General features: G+C 43.0%; 3 protein-coding genes across 5 annotated transcripts in view; 2 read left to right on the top strand and 1 right to left on the bottom strand.

The window, feature by feature from the left end:
* Positions 1–3,006, top strand: part of atad1b (ATPase family AAA domain containing 1b) — a 12,446-nt gene extending 9,440 nt beyond the window's left edge. For both annotated transcript variants that reach the window (XM_014158278.3, XM_014158279.3), the window contains 3 exons: positions 1,151–1,201; positions 1,281–1,417; positions 1,624–3,006. In XM_014158278.3, the coding sequence (XP_014013753.1) occupies positions 1,151–1,201; positions 1,281–1,417; positions 1,624–1,741 (306 nt within the window). In that variant the 3' untranslated portion in view covers positions 1,742–3,006. The remainder of the gene's footprint in view (positions 1–1,150; positions 1,202–1,280; positions 1,418–1,623) is intronic.
* Positions 3,004–18,752, bottom strand: papss2b (3'-phosphoadenosine 5'-phosphosulfate synthase 2b). Of its 2 annotated transcripts, XM_045701844.2 has the most exons (13): positions 18,516–18,752; positions 17,473–17,506; positions 16,722–16,836; positions 16,380–16,615; positions 15,986–16,124; positions 15,627–15,745; positions 15,366–15,479; positions 15,132–15,243; positions 14,684–14,889; positions 14,431–14,566; positions 7,206–7,474; positions 3,847–4,076; positions 3,004–3,661 (listed from the first exon to the last, which is right to left on the bottom strand). In XM_045701844.2, the coding sequence occupies exons 1-13, from the start codon at positions 18,710–18,712 to the stop codon at positions 3,520–3,522; spliced, it is 2,049 nt and encodes a 682-aa protein (XP_045557800.2). In that variant the 5' UTR covers positions 18,713–18,752; the 3' UTR covers positions 3,004–3,519. The 2 variants fall into 2 exon arrangements, with proteins under 2 accessions (XP_045557800.2, NP_001133801.1); NM_001140329.1 differs by lacking the exon at positions 17,473–17,506 and having other exon boundaries at positions 3,011–3,661; positions 18,516–18,703.
* Positions 17,796–18,752, top strand: part of LOC106578955 (phosphatidylcholine:ceramide cholinephosphotransferase 1) — a 58,661-nt gene continuing 57,704 nt past the window's right edge. Inside the window, exon 1 of the mRNA XM_014158274.3 lies at positions 17,796–18,208. The gene's annotated coding sequence lies outside the window, so the exon portion shown is untranslated. The remainder of the gene's footprint in view (positions 18,209–18,752) is intronic.

Here is an 18,752-nt window from a genome sequence, read left to right as displayed (position 1 = left end):
CATGGAAGAGCGCCAGTAATACAGTGACTCTGCTAAATGACTTAAATGTAAATGTAAATGTGACTCAGGCCCTGTAATAGAGTCAGAGGCAGAGAATCCCAGTGGAGAGAAGGGAACCGGCCAGGGAGAGACAGCAAGGGCGGTTTGTCACTCCAGTGCCTTGCCGTTCACATTCGCACCCCTGGTCCAGACTACACTCAATCATAGAACCTACTGAAGAGCTGAGTCTTCAATAAAGACTTAAAGGTTGAGACAGAGTCTGTGTCTCTCACATGGATAGGCAGACCATTCCATAAAAATTGAGCTCTATAGGAGAAAGCCCTGCCTCCAGCTGTTTGGTTAGAAATTCTAGGGACATGACCAAATCGGAGAGATGGGTAGGAGTAAAACCTTGAAATCAGCCCTAGCCTTAACAGGAAGCTAGAGGCTAGCACTGGAGTAATATGATCACATTTTTTGGTTCTAGTCAAGATTCTAGCAGCCGTGTTTAGTGCTAACTGAAGTTTATTTAGTGCTTTATCCGGGTAGCTGGAAAGTAGAGCATTGCAGTAGTGACACAAGCATGGATTAGTTTCTCTGCATAATTTTTTGACAAAAAGTTTCAGATTTTTGCAGTGTTACAAAGATGTATGCCAGTTAGGCTCTACACCCCTTGTTAAGCAGAGTAATGTGCTTAATTTTAAAAGTTATTTGGCTCCTTTAGTTGTGATACGAACCTGTTAAAACATATAGGCCTATGGGCTAGGCTACATGAGGTGTGCCACTATGATTTGAAATGGTCGCAAAAAAGGCATTGTTTCTATTGCTGGGAATCGTGATAATATATAATTCACAAGTGATAGGCTAATATTGTCACCCATCAGAGTATTCTTGATTTAATCTTGTTTTTACATATACTAAATAATATATGTGGTGGTAATACAGTCACCACAACAGCCCTACCTGTGAGTTTACCACAGTCCCCCCACAAAAAACAATATAGATAGATATTATGACGGTTATTTACTTTTCATGACGGTCTTCATCCATAACCGTCAGTAACACGGTTATATGGTAATTGAGACCGCCCTAACAATGGTTATTTATGCAGTACTATATGAGATTACCAGAAATGTATAACATTCCTGCTAAAACTATTATTGTCTTGCAGAATCGCATGCAGAGGGAAGAAATCTTGAAACTCATATTGAAAAATGAAAATGTAAGTTTTACATGGTAATTCAATTACACAATTACACATTTGTCTGTGTTTCCACTAAACTTCCCCATGCATTTCCCAGGTGGATCCCGCTGTTGACTTTGTTGACATGGCGAAGGAGACTGACGGATTCTCAGGAAGTGATCTCCGAGAGATGTGTCGGGATGCTGCTCTGTTATGTGTGCGGGATTTTGTCCATAACACCCATGCTGATGAAAGGTACCACACCCCTCTGACTGCGTTTACACAGGCAGCCCAATTCTGCCCGTATAAACACATACTTCTTGAGACCTAACTTGATCTTCCAATACCAATGTCTTTACATTTGCTTTTCATATGAGCATTAGTAGTGATTAGTGATTTTCACACTATTAGAGTGCCTTCTGTAGTTACCAGCAAGATACTGACCTTGTCTTTGTCTCCAGGATCCAGGATCAAATCCGGTCCATCAATCAGGACGACATGCAGATTGCCAGGCAGAAGATGAGGAAGTCGAAGTCGGCAGATGGACAGACGGTTCTGATTCATTCTACTCTGGATTGAGTCTTAACATGCAAAGGAGAACTATTAAGCGCCTGGATATGCTTTCCTTATTATTTTCTATGTATGTAGAGTACTTACTGGTGGAGAGAACTTAAAGAGATATACATAAGTGTAATGTCTATCATAACATCACTTTGTAACGTCTTAGCTCATTTGTTATTTTAAGAACATTTGAGTTCAATGCATTCACATGAAATATTTCTGTCAAAATGCTATTTGTTATGTGGAAGTTAGGCGTTACATGATACTTATGTTGGCATTAGTGTTTTATGTATCTGGCCAACCAAGGTCTCACTGAAACTGGCTCTGAGACTGCAAAATATGGGCACAGCCATGGATCCTTTCAGGTTTGATATAAGTAATAGGGAGGCAATTATGTACTGACACACAGTAATATTGACTTAGCCTTGGGCTTTTATCTGAACATCACATGTTGCTTCTTTTGGTACTGTATGTTTACTGATGGGGGTTTTTTTGTTCCCAGGAAAGTCATTTATCGAACTAGTGTAACATCGGTAATAAAATTTGCCACTTACAGTTGACACTGTCATCGTTCAACTATTAGCTAGTTGGACATTGAGTGGTTCTCAGAATTATGAATTGGATCAGAAGTTTTATCACGCATGATAAAATATTTATCAGAACAATTCAACTCCTATTTGAAAGTGAATTATCGCTGTGGATGTTGTGAAGAGAACATGATACCAGATGCAAAGATGTTTGAGTAAAGTGACATGGCCTTCCATTACCTCATATTAACTTACTGTAGATTTATTTACTTCAATATCATGAGCTGCTTATGTTAAGGTATGTATTATTCAAGTGTACTTTGGTTAAAACTTCAATATATCAGGAAACATGCATTGTGCTTTCAGGTCCTTGTCTTCAGCCCAGGGTTAATTTACAGTAGAATCTAATAACTGCTTGTGATTGTCATGTCTTATAGTTTCTGTTTATCCCTTGTGATGACCAGGATGTGTAATGGTTGATTATTTCTACATGACAAACTTCCCGTATCTTCCACATGCAACAGCCATTGTAATCTATTGAATGTGTGTGATTGCCAATTCATAGTTGACTTGAATGACAAGTTGTCTATGGACATTTTGTTTTGGGGGTTGGGATTGGTGGAAATTGTAGGTTTTATAAATTATTGAACTTTGGTTTAGGTAAAATGCTTGCTTTGCTTTTTATATTGACTATTTTTTTTAAATTTGTTTTACCCTGAATTCTGGTGTCTGCTAAAATAAATTACACCAATATTGTTCATTGTCATGTAATCATTTATTTGCTTGAAACTTCCTGAAAAGTACTGATATAAAAAGGCTAGCTGCAGTATAAGAACATTTAGAAATTAGGTAATATGGCATCACTTGATAAATATAGTTTCATTCATTACACAGGGATAGTTAAAACCCCTTCCACTCATCACACTCTTCTTGGTCATTCAACTATGGAATTAGTCTTCTCACAGCTTCAAAAACATACATTTTAAGTTACTAGCTTGGAAGTACACATACATAGGTAACAAATGTGATCTGTTAAAACATTCATATTGATTTCGTCACAACTCTCAGACTTCAACTTTTTTCTACACTGCTTACAGATTTTTTTTGACCCACACATCAAACTAGATAATTTCCAGTTTACATGATATTCAGTTTAGTAAAAAAAAAAACTCTGGCATGTATTTCATTAAAGCCTAAATGTCTACAGTAATTGATTTAAAATGAAAATAGAGAAGCTTAAGAGTGATCTGTCTGTTTGAACCAAGGTGTTCATTCGTCCTTCTGCAGGGAGCTGTAGTACTCTGTGAGGACCTTCCAGGCCTTATTGGCCATGAAACCATCCGGAGGGTTCTCTCCGCTGCGTGCCATCCTCCTCATCTTGGTCCCAGATATGAACTCAAATTCCTGGTGTCTGGAAAGGAAGGTAAGACAAAGTGAGTGAAGCAGCTTGACTCAATCTCTCAGTTACTTTTTGACATTGTAGGGAAGTTTTTCCTGAGCGCTAGTTATTGCTTACAACTAGAGCCCAGAGATTTTCCTGGTCAGGCCACATAGTCTGGAAAAACATAAGGGGCAAAATATTAGCTGTCAATTTACCTCTCCTTATCATAGAAGTCCATAGATCTTTTAGTCTTGTTGTAGGCAGCCACTCTGAAGGGGATGATCTCTACAGAGGGGAGACCAGGGGCCATGGTGAGGACCTTGGCCCCGTGGGTGGGCTCATACAGGCTCTGCTTGGTCTCGGGGTGAGGCATGCCTGCAGGGTCTCGACCAACGATGTAGAAGTTGGCACCAGCTATCATTCGTGCCCGGCAGTGCCACTGTACCTAACGGGTGGAAAGACAAACACTTGTCTAGTGACTACAGATATAACCTGATTCTACTAAATAAAACAAAGCTTAGAAATACATTTTTACAGAGATTAGTGTCCAGCAGTGGCAACCAGTCATTCAGAGCAGTTGGGGAAAAATATACATATAATAATAATAATAATAATATTATACAGTACCAGTCAAAAGTTTGGACACACCTACTCATTCAAGAGTTGTTCTTTATTTTTACTATTTTCTACATTGTATAATAATAGTGAAGACATCAAAACTATGAAATAACACATATGGAATCGTGTAGTAACCAAAAAAGTGTTAAACAAATCAAAATATATTTTCTCTTTGAGATTCTTCAAAGTAGCCACCCTTTGTCTTGATGACAGCTTTTTCATCTATATTTTTCATAGCCGTCTATTTACCACCACAAAACCGATGCTGGCACTAAGATTGCTTGTGGCCTTATACAACTCGTTGAGTGCAAACAAGAAAATGCTCATCCAGAGGCGGTGCTCCTAGTGGCTGAAGACTAATGCAGGGAAACTTAAATCCGTTTTACCTCATTTCTACCAGCATTTTACATGTGCAACCAGAGGAAAAAAATCTCTAGACCACCTTTACTCCACACACAGAGACGCGTAAAAAGCTCTCCCTCGCCCTCCATTTGGCAAATCTGACCATAATTCTATCCTCCTGATTCCTGCTTACAAGCAAAAACTAAAGCAGGAAGTACCAGTGATTCGCTCAATACGGAAGTGGTCAGCTGACCAGAGGCTAAACTACAGGACTGTTTTGCTAGCACAGACTGGAATATGTTCCGGGACTCATCCGATGGCATTGAGGAGTATACCACATCAGGGGGGTTTATTTGGCTCATCACGCTCTAGTGGGCCGGGCGCCTGCAGGCTGAATTCGGTTGTCAGTTGAATGGTGTTTCCTCTGTCACATTGGTGCAGCTGGCTTCCGCGTTAACTGAGCGGGCGTTAAGAAGCACAGCTTGGCGTGTCATGTTTCGGAGGATGTATGACTCGACCTTTGCCTCTCCCGAGCCTGTTGGTGGGATGCAGCGTTGAGACAAGATCGTAATCACAAAATTGGGGACAAATAAAATTGTAAAAATCCCGCTATGCCCTCCAACAAACCATCAAACAGGCAAAGTGTCAATACAGGACTAAGATTGAATCCTACTACACCAGCTCCGACGCTCGTCGGATGTGGCGGGGCTTGCAAACTATTAGGGACTACAAAGGGAAGCCAGTCGCACTTCTATGTGCCTTTTGAGGCAATAAACACTGAAGCATGCATGAGAGCATCAGCTGTTCCGGACGACTGTGTGATCATGCTCGACGTAGCCGATGTGAGTATGACCTTTAAACAGGCAAAAATTCACAAGTCTGCCGGGCAAGACGGATTACCAGGACGTGTACTCCGAGAATGTGCTGACTAACTGGCAAGTGTCTTCACTGACATGTTCAACCTGACCTTGGCCCGAGTCTGTAATACCTACATGTTTCAAGCAGACCACCATAGTCCCTGTGCCCAAGAACACCAAGGTAACCTACCTAAATGACTACTGACCCGTAGCACTCAGGTCTGTAGCCATGAAGTGCTTTGAATGGCTGGTCATAGCTCACATCAACACCATAATCCCAGAAACCCTAGACCCACTCCAATTTGCATACCGCCCCAACGGATCCACAGATGACGCAATCTCTACTGCACTCCACACTTCCCTTTCCCACCTGGACAAAAGGAACACCTACATCAGACTGCTGTTCATTGACTACAGCTCAGTGTTCAACACCATATTGCCCTCAAAGCTCATCACTAAGCTAAGGACCTCTGGGACTAAACACCTCCCTCTGCAACTGGATCCTGGACTTCCTGATGGGCCGCCCCCAGGTGGTAAGGGTAGGCAACAACCCATCTGCCACGCTGATCCTCAACACGGCGCCCCTCAGGGGTGCGTGCTTAGTCCCCTCCTGTACTCATTGTTGACCATAACTGCTTGGTCAAGGACGACTCCAACACCATAATTACGTTTGCCAACGACACAAAGGTAGTAAGCCTGATCACCGACAACAATGAGACAGCCTGTAGGAAGGAAGTCAGAGACCTTGCAAAGCACAGGGGTTGGTAATCTTCTCTTGTTACGTAGTGATTAGCTCAGTGTTCTGTTATTCATTAGGACACTATGTTGTCGCAAAATCTACGGGGAGAGATAGAAAGTTCAAGCCCCCTTGGGTGCTGCCATAGATTTACATTAGAAGTGCCCATCCAAGAAGGCTCAAGGTCATTGGCCACAGATAAAATTATGTCAAATCACGTGACATCTACCATAGCTTAGCTAGCAAACTAGACAACAAGTCATCATCATGAATCACGTTGACAAATCCTTTTCAATCCTTGTCATATGAAGAGATAAAACGTATTGGTGCTCATTGGACATAAACATTACACAAGTTGGAAATTGCAAATTCATCAATGTGTGGTTTGGAAGGAATCAGTGGCTAACTGCAAGCGTTGCAAAGCAATCACTATTTTGCTTCCCTGCCTGCTATTCGGTGTAGAGGGTGTGTGGTCCAAGTCTGGGTTTAAGAGACCCTTTTCCAAGCTTTAAAGGATAAACAGAAAAGTTTGAATACATTGGCCATGCTGTCAAGCTAGCATGACTTCTGCCACGTTCAAAACAACTGGAAACTCGGAACTGGGAAATCTCAGACTTCAGTGAGTTCAAGACAACTGGGAACTCTGGGGGGAAAAAATTTGCTCTGACTGGGAAAATAAGTTTTGAACGATCATCCAACTCGGAATTCCAAGTTGGGAACTCAGGCCTTTTTCTAGAGCTACGACCTGAAGATCACTGACGTTATTATTCGACCTTGTTTTTTCTGAGTTCCAAGTTGTCTTGAAAGCACCATAAACCTAGAGAATGCCAGACATTGATGACAAAGTTCCAGGACGAAACTTGAAGGACCGCCGCACCACCTTCCTGTTCAAGTGAGCAAAGCACAACGTTGAGTAAAAAAAAGAAAATCACATCATAAAACCGCCACTTGTATCCAGTTAGATTTCACTTACACTGTTTGAACTATCTAAGATGTAGACCAGGGGAAACCATTGCCCTACCTCAGTGGGTCCAGCATACATCATGGGGGAGGGGAATATGGCCACGATGGTGCTGGCTGGGTCCAGTACCCCCTCCTCCAGTACGGCAGCATGCTGTTTTATGCGCCAGTCCAGAGGCACGTCATCGTCTTTGGTCCAGCCTCCCAGCGGGTGGAGCAGCAGGACAGGGTTCTTGTAGCCTCGCTCCAGCAGCCGCCGCTTCGTGTCTTGCATCAGGAGGGCGTGGCCGTTGTGGACCGGGTTGCGAAGCTGGAAGGCGAAGATGGCGTCTGGGGGAACGCAAAAAAAGGAGGTTCCTTAACTTTTTAAGGTATAGGGGGCAGTATTTTCATTTTCGGATGAAAAGCGTGCCCAGAGTAAACTGCCTAATACTCGGGCCCAGAGTCAAATATTTGCATATTATTAGTAGATTTGGATAGAAAACACACTGAAGTTTCTAAAACGGTTTGAATGATGTCTGTGAGTATAACAGAGCTCATAAGGCAGGCAAAAACCTGAGAAAAATCCAACCAGGAAGTGGGAAATCTGAGAATTGTAGTTCTTTTGAATCCCTATCGAAACTACAGTGTCTGTGGGGTCGAATTGCACTTCCTAAGGCTTCCATTGGCTGTCAACAGCCTTTAGAAACGTGTTTCATACTTCTCCTGTTACTGGGCAGAAAATAGGAGCTCAGTCAATGAGTGGACTGCGCGGGCACATTTGGCGTGCCACTCCTTCTTTTTCCTCTGTAATGAATACGCTATTGTCCGGTTGGAATATTATCGATGTTTTATGTTAAAAAGACCCTAAGGATTGATTGTAAACAACATTTGACATGTTTCTACGAACGGTAATGTAACTATTTGACTTTTCGTGTCTGGATTTACGCTCGCGCGTTATGCCTTTGGATAGTGATCTGAACGCACGAACGGAAGTATTTGGACATAAATATGGAATATTTTGAACAAAAACAACATTTCTTGTGGAAGCAGGAGTCCTGGGAGTGCATTCTGACGAAGATCAGCAAAGGTAAGAGAATATTTATAATATTAATTCTGAGTTTAGTTGACCCCAGAACTTGGCGGGTATCTGTATAGCTTGCTTTGATGGTTGAGCTATGTACTCAGAATATTGAAAAATGTGCTTTCTCCGTAAAGCTATTTTAAAATCTGACACAGCGGTTGCATTAAGGAGTAGTATATTTATAATTCTTTCAATAACTGTTGTAAATTTTATCAACGTTTATGATGAGTATTTTTGTAAATTGATGTGCTCATTCACCGGTTTTGGTGCGAATTCATTTTCTGAACATCACCTCGCAAATGTAAAATGTTTTTTTTGGATATAAATATGAACTTTATCAAGCAAAACATACATGTATTGTGTAACATGAAGTCCTATGAGTGCCATACATCCAGGCATACATCCTGTTTCCTGTCACAACTTGCAGACTTGTTTACGCTGCTGTGCGTTTTGTTGCCGATCTTACTTTGCTACCTGACGGTTTTTTACTTTTTCATTACCGTATATTTTTACTTTTTCCCTCACTCAACTTTTTTCATTCAACTTTTTCACCCCGGAGGTTTTATCTGGACATGGTTCGTCAGGACTTCAAACAGCCGAAGCTAAGTAACATTAACATGATGCCTTCTAATTGCAGTCGTTGTACCTATAATATACAGGAGAACGATCGCCTTACGGCAAGGATAGCTGTGCTGCAAGCCCAGCTTCAGACGCGATCGTTAGGCAAGGGTAATTTCAGTGTAGGAAAGGATGAAACAGCGTCTGTGCCACCAGTAAGTACAGATAGTAACGTTAGTATAAACCCCCTCGCACGGTCCCCGCAGCCGGACAACTTTCTCATGGCTTCCGGAGGGAAACACTGTAGGAATGCTCAACCGGTGTCACTTATTCAGCCGACAGAAACTTTCAACCGGTTCTCCCCATTAAGCGAGTCGGAGTCGGAGGCCGAGACTTCTCTGGTCTCTACTCCTCCCGTTGTGGGGTCTGAGACGCCGACGGCTCCCACCATTAGCTCTGACAAATTGAAAACCCTAGTCATTGGCGACTCCATTACCCGCAGTATTAGACTTAAAACTAATCATCCAGCGATCATACACTGTTTACCAGGGGGCAGGGCTACCGACGTTAAGGCTAATCTAAAGACGGTGCTGGCTAAAGCTAAAACTGGCGAGTGTAGAGAGTATAGAGATATTGTTATCCACGTCGGCACCAACGATGTTAGGATGAAACAGTCAGAGGTCACCAAGCGCAACATAGCTTCAGCATGTAAATCAGCTAGAAAGATGTGTCGGCATCGATTGTCTCTGGCCCCCTCCCAGTTAGGGGGAGTGATGAGCTCTACAGCAGTCTCACAACTCAATCGCTGGTTGAAAACTGTTTTCTTCCCCTCCCAAAAGATAGAATTTGTAGATAATTGGCCCTCTTTCTGGGACTCACCCACAAACAGGACCAAGCCTGGCCTGTTGAGGAGTGACGGACTCCATCCTAGCTGGAGGGGTGCTCTCATCTTATCTACGAACATAGACAGGGCTCTAACTCCTCTAGCTCCACAATGAAATAGGGTGCAGGCCAGGCAGCAGGCTGTTAGCCAGCCTGCCAGCTTAGTGGAGTCTGCCACTAGCACAGTCAGCGTAGTCAGCTCAGCTTTCCCCATTGAGACCGTGTCTGTGCCTCGATCTAGGTTGGGCAAAATTAAAAATGGCGGTGTTCGCTTTAGCAATCTCACTAGTATAAAGACCTCCTCCATTCCTGCCATTATTGAAAGAGATTGTGATACCTCACATCTCAAAATTGGGTTACTTAATGTTAGATCCCTCACTTCCAAGGCAGTTATAGTCAATGAACTAATCACTGATAATAATCTTGATGTGATTGGCCTGACTGAAACATGGCTTAAGCCTGATGAATTTACTGTGTTAAATGAGGCCTCACCCCCTGGTTACACTAGTGACCATACCCCCCGTGCATCCGGCAAAGGCGGAGGTGTTGCTAACATTTACGATAGCAAATTTCAATTAAAAAAAACAAAACAATGACGTTTTCGTCTTTTGAGCTTCTAGTCATGAAATCTATGCAGCCTACTCACTCACTTTTTATAGCTACTGTTTACAGGCCTCCTGGGCCATATGCAGTGTTCCTCACTGAGTTCCCTGAATTCTTATCGGATCTTGTAGTCATAGCAGATAATATTCTAATTTTTGGTGACTTTAACATTCACATGGAAAAGTCCACAGACCCACTCCAAAAGGCTTTCGGAGCCATCATCGACTCAGTGGGTTTTTTCCAACATGTCTCTGGACCTACTCACTGCCACAGTCATACTCTGGACCTAGTTTTGTCCCATGGAATAAATGTTGTGGATCTAAATGTTTTTCCTCATAATCCTGGACTATCGGACCACCATTTTATTACGTTTGCAATTGCAACAAATAATCTGCTCAGACCCCAACCAAGGAGCATTAAAAGTCGTGCTATAAATTCTCAGACAACCCAAAGATTCCTTGATGCCCTTCCAGACTGCCTCTGCCTACCCAAGGACGTCAGAGGACAAAAATCAGTTAACCACCTAACCGAGGAACTCAATTTAACCTTGCGCAATACCCTAGATGCAGTTGCACCCCTAAAAACTAAAAACATCTGTCATAAGAAACTAGCTCCCTGGTATACAGAAAATACACGAGCTCTGAAGCAAGCTTCCAGAAAATTGGAACGGAAATGGCGCCACACCAAACTGGAAGTCTTCCGACTAGCTTGGAAAGACAGTACCGTGCAGTATCGAAGAGCCCTTACTGCTGCTCGATCATCCTATTTTTCCAACTTAATTGAGGAAAATAAGAACAATCCGAAATTTATTTTTGATACTGTCGCAAAGCTAACTAAAAAGCAGCCTTCGCAAATGGAGGATGGCTTTCACTTCAGCAGTAATAAATTTATGAACTTCTTTGAGGAAAAGATCATGATCATTAGAAAGCAAATTACAGACTCCTCTTTAAATCTGGGTATTCCTCCAAAGCTCCATTGTCCTGAGTCTACACAACTCTGCCAGGACCTAGGATCAAGGGAGATACTAAAGTGTTTTAGTACTATATCTCTTGACGCAATGATGAAAATAATCATGGCCTCCAAACCCTCAAGCTGCATACTGGACCCTATTCCAACTAAACTACTGAAAGAGCTGCTTCCTGTGCTTGGCCCTCCTATGTTGAACATAATAAACGGCTCTCTATCCACCGGATGTGTACCAAGCTCACTAAAAGTGGCAGTAATAAAGCCTCTCTTGAAAAAGCCGAATCTTGATCCAGAAATTATAAAAAACTATCGGCCTATATCGAATCTTCCATTCCTCTCAAAAATTTTAGAAAAAGCTGTGCACAGCAACTCACTGCCTTCCTGAAGACAAACAATGTATACGAAACGCTTCAGTCTGGTTTTAGACCCCATCATAGCACTGAGACTGCACTTGTGAAGGTGGTAAATGACCTTTTAATGACGTCAGACCGAGGCTCTGCATCTGTCCTCGTGCTCCTAGATCTTAGTGCCGCTTTTGATACCATCGATCACCACATTCTTTTGGAGAGATTGGAAACCCAAATTGGTCTACATGGACAAGTTCTGGCCTGGTTTAGATCTTATCTGTCGGAAAGATATCAGTTTGTCTCTGTGAATGGTTTGTCTTCTGACAAATCAATTGTAAATTTCGGTGTTCCTCAAGGTTCCGTTTTAGGACCACTATTGTTTTCACTATATATTTTACCTCTTGGGGATGTCATTCGAAAACATAATGTTAAATTTCACTGCTATGCGGACGACACACAGCTGTACATTTCAATGAAACATGGTGAAGCCCCAAAATTGCCCTCGCTAGAAGCCTGTGTTTCAGACATAAAGAAGTGGATGGCTGCAAACTTTCTACTTTTAAACTCGGACAAAACAGAGATGCTTGTTCTAGGTCCCAAGAAACAAAGAGATCTTCTGTTGAATCTGACAATTAATCTGGATGGTTGTACAGTCGTCTCAAATAAAACTGTGAAGGACCTCGGCATTACTCTGGACCCTGATCTCTCTTTTGAAGAACATATCAAGACTGTTTCAAGGACAGCTTTTTTCCATCTACGTAACATTGCAAAAATCAGACATTTTCTGTCCAAAAATGACGCAGAAAAATTAATCCATGCTTTTGTTACTTCTAGGCTGGACTACTGCAATGCTCTACTTTCCGGCTAACCGGATAAAGCACTAAATAAACTTCAGTTAGTGCTAAATACGGCTGCTAGAATCCTGACTAGAACCAAAAAATTTGATCATATTACTCCAGTGCTAGCCTCCCTACACTGGCTTCCTGTTAAGGCAAGGGCTGATTTCAAGGTTTTACTGCTAACCTACAAAGCATTACATGGGCTTGCTCCTACCTATCTTTCCGATTTGGTCCTGCCGTACATACCTACACGTACGCTACGGTCACAAGACGCAGGCCTCCTAATTGTCCCTAGAATTTCTAAGCAAACGGCTGGAGGTAGGGCTTTCTCCTATAGAGCTCCATTTTTATGGAATGGTCTGCCTACCAATGTGAGAGACGCAGACTCAGTCTCAACCTTTAAGTCTTTACTGAAGACTTATCTCTTCAGTAGGTCCTATGATTAAGTATAGTCTGGCCCAGGAGTGTGAAGGTGAACGGAAAGGCTGGAGCAACGAACCGCCCTTGCTGTCTCTGCCTTGCCGGTTCCCCTCTTTCCACTGGGATTCTCTGCCTCTAACCCTTTTACAGGGGCTGAGTCACTGGCCTACTGGTGTTCTTCCATGCCGTCCATGGGAGGGGTGCGTCACTTGAGTGGGTTGAGTCACTGACGTGGTCTTCCTGTCTGGGTTGGCGCCCCCCCCCTTGGGTTGTGCCATGGCGGAGATCGTTGTGGGCTATACTCGGCCTTGTCTTAGGACGGTAAGTTGGTGGTTGGAGACATCCCTCTAGTGGTGTGGGGGCTGTGCTTTGGCAAAGTGGGTGGGGTTATATCCTGCCTGTTTGGCCCTGTCCGGGGGTATCATCGGATGGGGCCACAGTGTCTTCTGATCCCTCCTGTCTCAGCCTCCAGTATTTATGCTGCAGTAGTTTATGTGTCGGGGGGCTAGGGTCAGTCTGTTACATCTGGAGTATTTCTCTTGTCTTATCCGGTGTCCTGTGTGTATTTAAATATGCTCTCTCTAATTCTCTCTTTCTCTCTTTCTGTCTTTCTCTCGGAGGACCTTAGCCCTAGGACCATGCCTCAGGACTACCTGGTATGATGACTCCTTGCTGTCCCCAGTCCACCTGGCCCGTGCTGCTGCTCCAGTTTCAACTGTTCTGCCTGCGGCTATGGAACCCTGACCTGTTCACCGGACGTGCTTGTTGCACCCTCGACAACTACTATGATTATTATTATTTGACCATGCTGGTCATTTATGAACATTTTAACATTTTAACATCTTGACTATGTTCTGTTATAATATCCACCCTGCACAGCCAGAAGAGGACTGGCCACCCCTCATAGCCTGGTTCCTCTCTAGGTTTCTTCCTAGGTTTTTGGCCTTTCTAGGGAGTTTTTCCTAGGGAGTTTTTCCTAGGGAGTTTTTCCTAGGGAGTTTTTCCTAGCCACCGTGCTTCTTTCACATGCTTTGCTTGCTGTTTGGGGTTTTAGGCTGGGTTTCTGTACAGCACTTTGAGAATATCAGCTGATGTACGAAGGGCTATATAAAAATAAATTTGATTTGATTTGATCTGATGAAGATCAAAGGTTAGTGAATATTTTAGCTGTATTTTTGTTTTTTGTGATGCATGTCCTTGCTTGGAAAATGGCTGTGTGGTTTTTCTTGTGAAGTTTATGTCCTAACATAATCTAATTTTATGCTTTCGCCATAAAGCCCTTTTGAAATCGGACAATGTGGTTAGATTAACGAGAAGTTTATCTTTAAAATGGTGTAAAATAGTTGATTGTTTGAGAAAATGAAATTGAGATTTTTGCTGTTTTGTATTTCGCGCCATGCTATTTCACTGGCGGTTGATAGTGTGTACCGCGGGTGGGATGCTAGCATCCCACCTAGCCCATAGAAGTTAAGTGACTGCTAAGTCTTCTTCATCATCACTGTGTTTTTTCAGCGTTTGCCTTAAGTAGACATTAGCATACACAATGCAGCACTAAGAGAGACAGCAGACAGGAAGTGAGAGTTAAACAGAATATAATAAGCTATTCACCTGCTTTCATTTCCTTGAACTTTTGCTTCAGTTCTCTTGGAGTGAAGCGGTATTGGTCCAGACCGTCGTTCCATTTGATTTGCTCTAGCACCTCCAAATCTCCACCAACCAGCCAATCACCACCCTCCATAACCATCTGTGAGATATTTTTTATTTTTATTTTTTTTACATTTCTGATTTTTCATTCAAGTATGTTCTGTTGACAAGCAAATTCATGATATTAACAGGGACAGTTCTAAAAGGCAATCCTAACCTTGATGTAAGGATGCTGAGGACATGTGGTTCCCCACTGCCTGGCACAGCGCTCTTCCTTCCGATGTTCATAAAACTCAGGGTTGCGGAGAATTGCCACTCTGCAACCTTTGAACTCAAGTGCGAATGCTGCGCAGCCGTCCAGCTTCTCTTTGCTCTCTTTGGAAACGGGCAGGACGATCGGCACAGAGAGGTTGATGTTTCCACCTGCCAACCACATGTCATTCTATGTCACTGACAGAAAAGTCAACAGACCTCTGTTGGCTCATTGTGAGCTCTATTGACTTTCTGTGAGGTAGAGGTAGGTGTTGTTACATGTGCATAACATGTCAATAGAACATGATATTACAGACGAACATGGGCCCTATCAGGAACAATCCATTAAATTGATATGAGCATATGCTACATTAAACTGTGTCATCTATGAAGTTATAAAATACCATTATTACCATCCAGAAGAGTGTCGAAGTGCAGAACCTGCAGGAACTCCCTCTCCCTCATGAAGCCCTTGAGGGGGCTGGCCCAGCCCTCCGCCAGCACCTGCACCCACTGGAGGTCCAGCTACAGGAAATACAGTACAAAACGTCAGTAGGGTGTGGTCCCATCAGGTGTTACCACTCAACATGAAGGGTCAGATTGTGTGTGTCAAACCCCAAAATGTGCATAGAAGAAGGATTTGTTACCTTGGTGATGCTGACGGTAGGCAGTGTCTTGGCGTCGCTCAGTGCCAAGTCCAGCTTGTTCTCTGGCACAAAGAGCTCAGTCACTTCCTCTGTCACACCAGTGGGCACAATATTCTACAAAACAAAAGGATCAATGTGATAGTACATTAACAAGTTCATTTCTAATGACTAGGACATTTTCCTCACGGTAGAGATACAATGAGGAATACACCACAGACAGGCGAGGCCCAGTGAGGTCTCAGGGACCATAGATAGACTCACCTGTTCCTTCAGCAGCTCGACCACCTGCTGGATGCACTCATTCGCTGAGATCTCTCCAGTCTTCAGCACAAGATCAGGTGACTCAGGCTTCTCAAAAGGCGAATCAATGCCCGTAAAGCCTAAGGGGAGGGGGTCAGGATACCTGTTAAGGACTTTGTCAATCATTTACACTACTTTAGTGCAGAGTCAATATAGTACTTTGGCTGTACATTATATAACCCCACTCTTTTTGCTTGTTTAACAGTATGTTAAGTAGTAGACTTTGAAGCCATGTGATCTATACTTGTAAATGTAGCTGTGTGTAATGTACTATAACAGAGAACTGGAACACTGGAGGGCAGAGTCAGTCTGATCAGTACCTTTAATCTCTCCAGCACGGGCCTTCTTGTAGAGGCCTTTGACATCCCTGCTCTCACACACCTCCAGGGGAGCGTCGATGAACACCTCGAAGAACGGTAGCCCAGATTGTACATGGATCTTTTTGGCTTCTTGCCGGTCCTATGCACAGGAGAAAGAGACTGGGTAGCAAAAATCAACATGTTTGGTATCTTGATTTTACTTCCATAACAAAAAGAGGTCCTCAAAACCAAATACCAACGGAAGTGAATGCAGTCAGACACAGTATAGCAGCTATACAGGCCAGAGCTCGGATCCATCACAATGGATGACTTAGAGTTGCTCCTTTGACAATTTTCCAATTGATTATTTCATATCAAGTAGAATTTGAACAGTGTCTGTTTAACTTTCACTCACCTTAGTGAATGGAGAAATGAAGCTGGTGATGCAGACCAATCCTGCGTCTGCAAACAGCTTGGCCACCTCAGCGATGCGCCTGATGTTCTCCTCCCTGTCCACAGAGGTGAAGCCAAGGTTCCTGTTCAGCCCCTGTCTGATGTTATCCCCATCCAGGGAGTAGCAGGGAATACCATGGGACACCAAGTACTCCTCCAGGGCAAAGCCGACGGTTGTCTTTCCGGCACCTGACAAACCTTCAGTACACAGTGCCAGTTTACAATACATCCATTATCCAACATGGCTTTTGTGAAACTCTGTGGTCTAGTATTGGAGAGATAGAGAGAGAGGGCTTTTGCTTACCAGTGAGCCAGACAGTGCAACCTCTGAAGCCCTCTCTGGTGCCCACCACTTGGCCTCGTTTGGACCGGCTCACATGGTGAGCCTGGTACACGACATTAGTGGCCCTCTGAAGGTCCTGAAACCAGAGAGACTGCACGATTGCACATCTGCACATTCCTAATTGAGCTATTAGTACAGGACAAAGAAATTCTGCCTTAGGGGTTTGCACCTGAACACAGTATTTTAGTCAGCTGACAAACACTGAACTGTGCTGTAATTTGTAGTGATAGCTTGATAATGAGTGACTTAAGTCCTCTGCAAGACATGTATACTTTCCCATTTGTTTGAATGCCAAGCAGAACAATCTGTCTGAAAGCCATTCCTCTCAGTTTACAGCTCATCATTAGAAGTAAAACAGCAGGGCTGTTCAATTACGTTCCTGGAGAGTTGAAACACTTCTGGTTTTGGTTTCTACCTGGTAGTTAATTGCACTCACCTGGTGTCCCGGGTCTGAATCAATCCCTGATTAGAAGGAGAGCATGAAAACCAGAAGTGTTTTGGCCCTCCAGGACTGACATTGAAGAGCCCTGTGTAAAAGGGATTTGACTACTGATCAGGCACATACAGATATTAGAAAGATATAAACCCCAACCCAGGGAAGCTTTAATTGTACAGATCATCTAGATACAACAAGGTATACTCATGTCACTCTAGCCTCTTCTAATAAGTCCTTGTCCAGCCTGCCTAATTGCATCTTTGTGGCTTCCCATACTGTGTGGTGTGTTGGCGGACCAGGTTGGTGGGGGCTGCAGAGGGACAGGGGGAAACAAACAGGCCTATTCATTCATACAGTCCTGCAGTGTGGCAGTCAGGCCCAATGCTCGCTGCTGGAACCCCTCAAAGGCCAGGCTGTGCCTCTCCCAGGCCTGCCCAGACACGTGATATCTGAGCTTCATTCATTAGTGACTCTCATAGTGGCTCACTGTTACTGTAGCCTCACTCCAGCAGACATAACTCCTCAATGAGCCCTTGTTGTTAGGGACATGGATAAACTTAATTAAAACTAGTCCAACTGGAACAACTTGGTTCACTGTTTAGAGAGGACATAAGACAGATCCAAATGTATAGCCTAGATACCATCACTAAATATGTCAAAAGCCTTAACATCTCAGCTATTTGAAATAGTGAAGCACATCATACACTATCATATAGTAAGACTTAGAATACATTCTATACAATAAACGACATGTTATTATACAATATCTGTAGGCTATAAAATGCTAATACTGTATATAACATCGGTGGAATAATATACAACGTGGCCGTATAATCTACCTATTGTTATAACTCGAAAGGGAATTTATTCAAGAATCAGTTTTGCATTGCAGTGATTTCCCGAGAAGCGGTCAGTCAATCCACAGGTCTACTGAACCCCCAACGCTGATTTGTGGCTGAAACTGACTGAGTCACTTGCTTGTGTAGACCACTAACAAAACTCCGAAAAACAGGTAAGAATGATTCTTCTATGCTATATTTTTCTATACACAGCTGGTGAAAAGGGGGAAGGAAGGTAATTGTGGTTAACATAGAACATTCCTATAGAACTTTCAGTTTAGAAATAATGCTAGCTATAGAATAACTTTCGACTCTGCACCAATGTCTCTCTTTCGGTACTCAACATACGAAGCCTACATGTTTAGATAGAAAAAAAGTTATCCAATTTGATACACTGTCTGCCCCCCACCCAACGACCACAGATCCGAATGAAATAAGTAACGTAACATACCAAAAGTCTAACATAATGACATAGCCTACCGTTCTTTGTTTTTTGATCCCAGACATCGCCGCTTCTTCTGAAACGTTTTAGTTTGGTGACCTAATAATTTATATGTTGGTAATGATGAACCTATATTCCCTTCTAAAAAAAAAAACGAGTTTATGTGATTTATTGGAAATAAATCTGACGGGAGACGTCCAATGAAGATTTCTAATCCGACACGTAGCATATTCATAGCCCTGCCTTTTTCGTACCTACTCAATTTCACAGAGCGT

The sequence above is a fragment of the Salmo salar genome, chromosome 19 (assembly GCF_965601325.2).
Source record: "Salmo salar chromosome 19, fSalSal1, whole genome shotgun sequence".
Lineage (NCBI taxonomy): Eukaryota > Metazoa > Chordata > Actinopteri > Salmoniformes > Salmonidae > Salmo > Salmo salar.
Note: the sequence above shows the minus strand (reverse complement) of the source record. Positions and strands in the feature narration are given on the sequence as shown.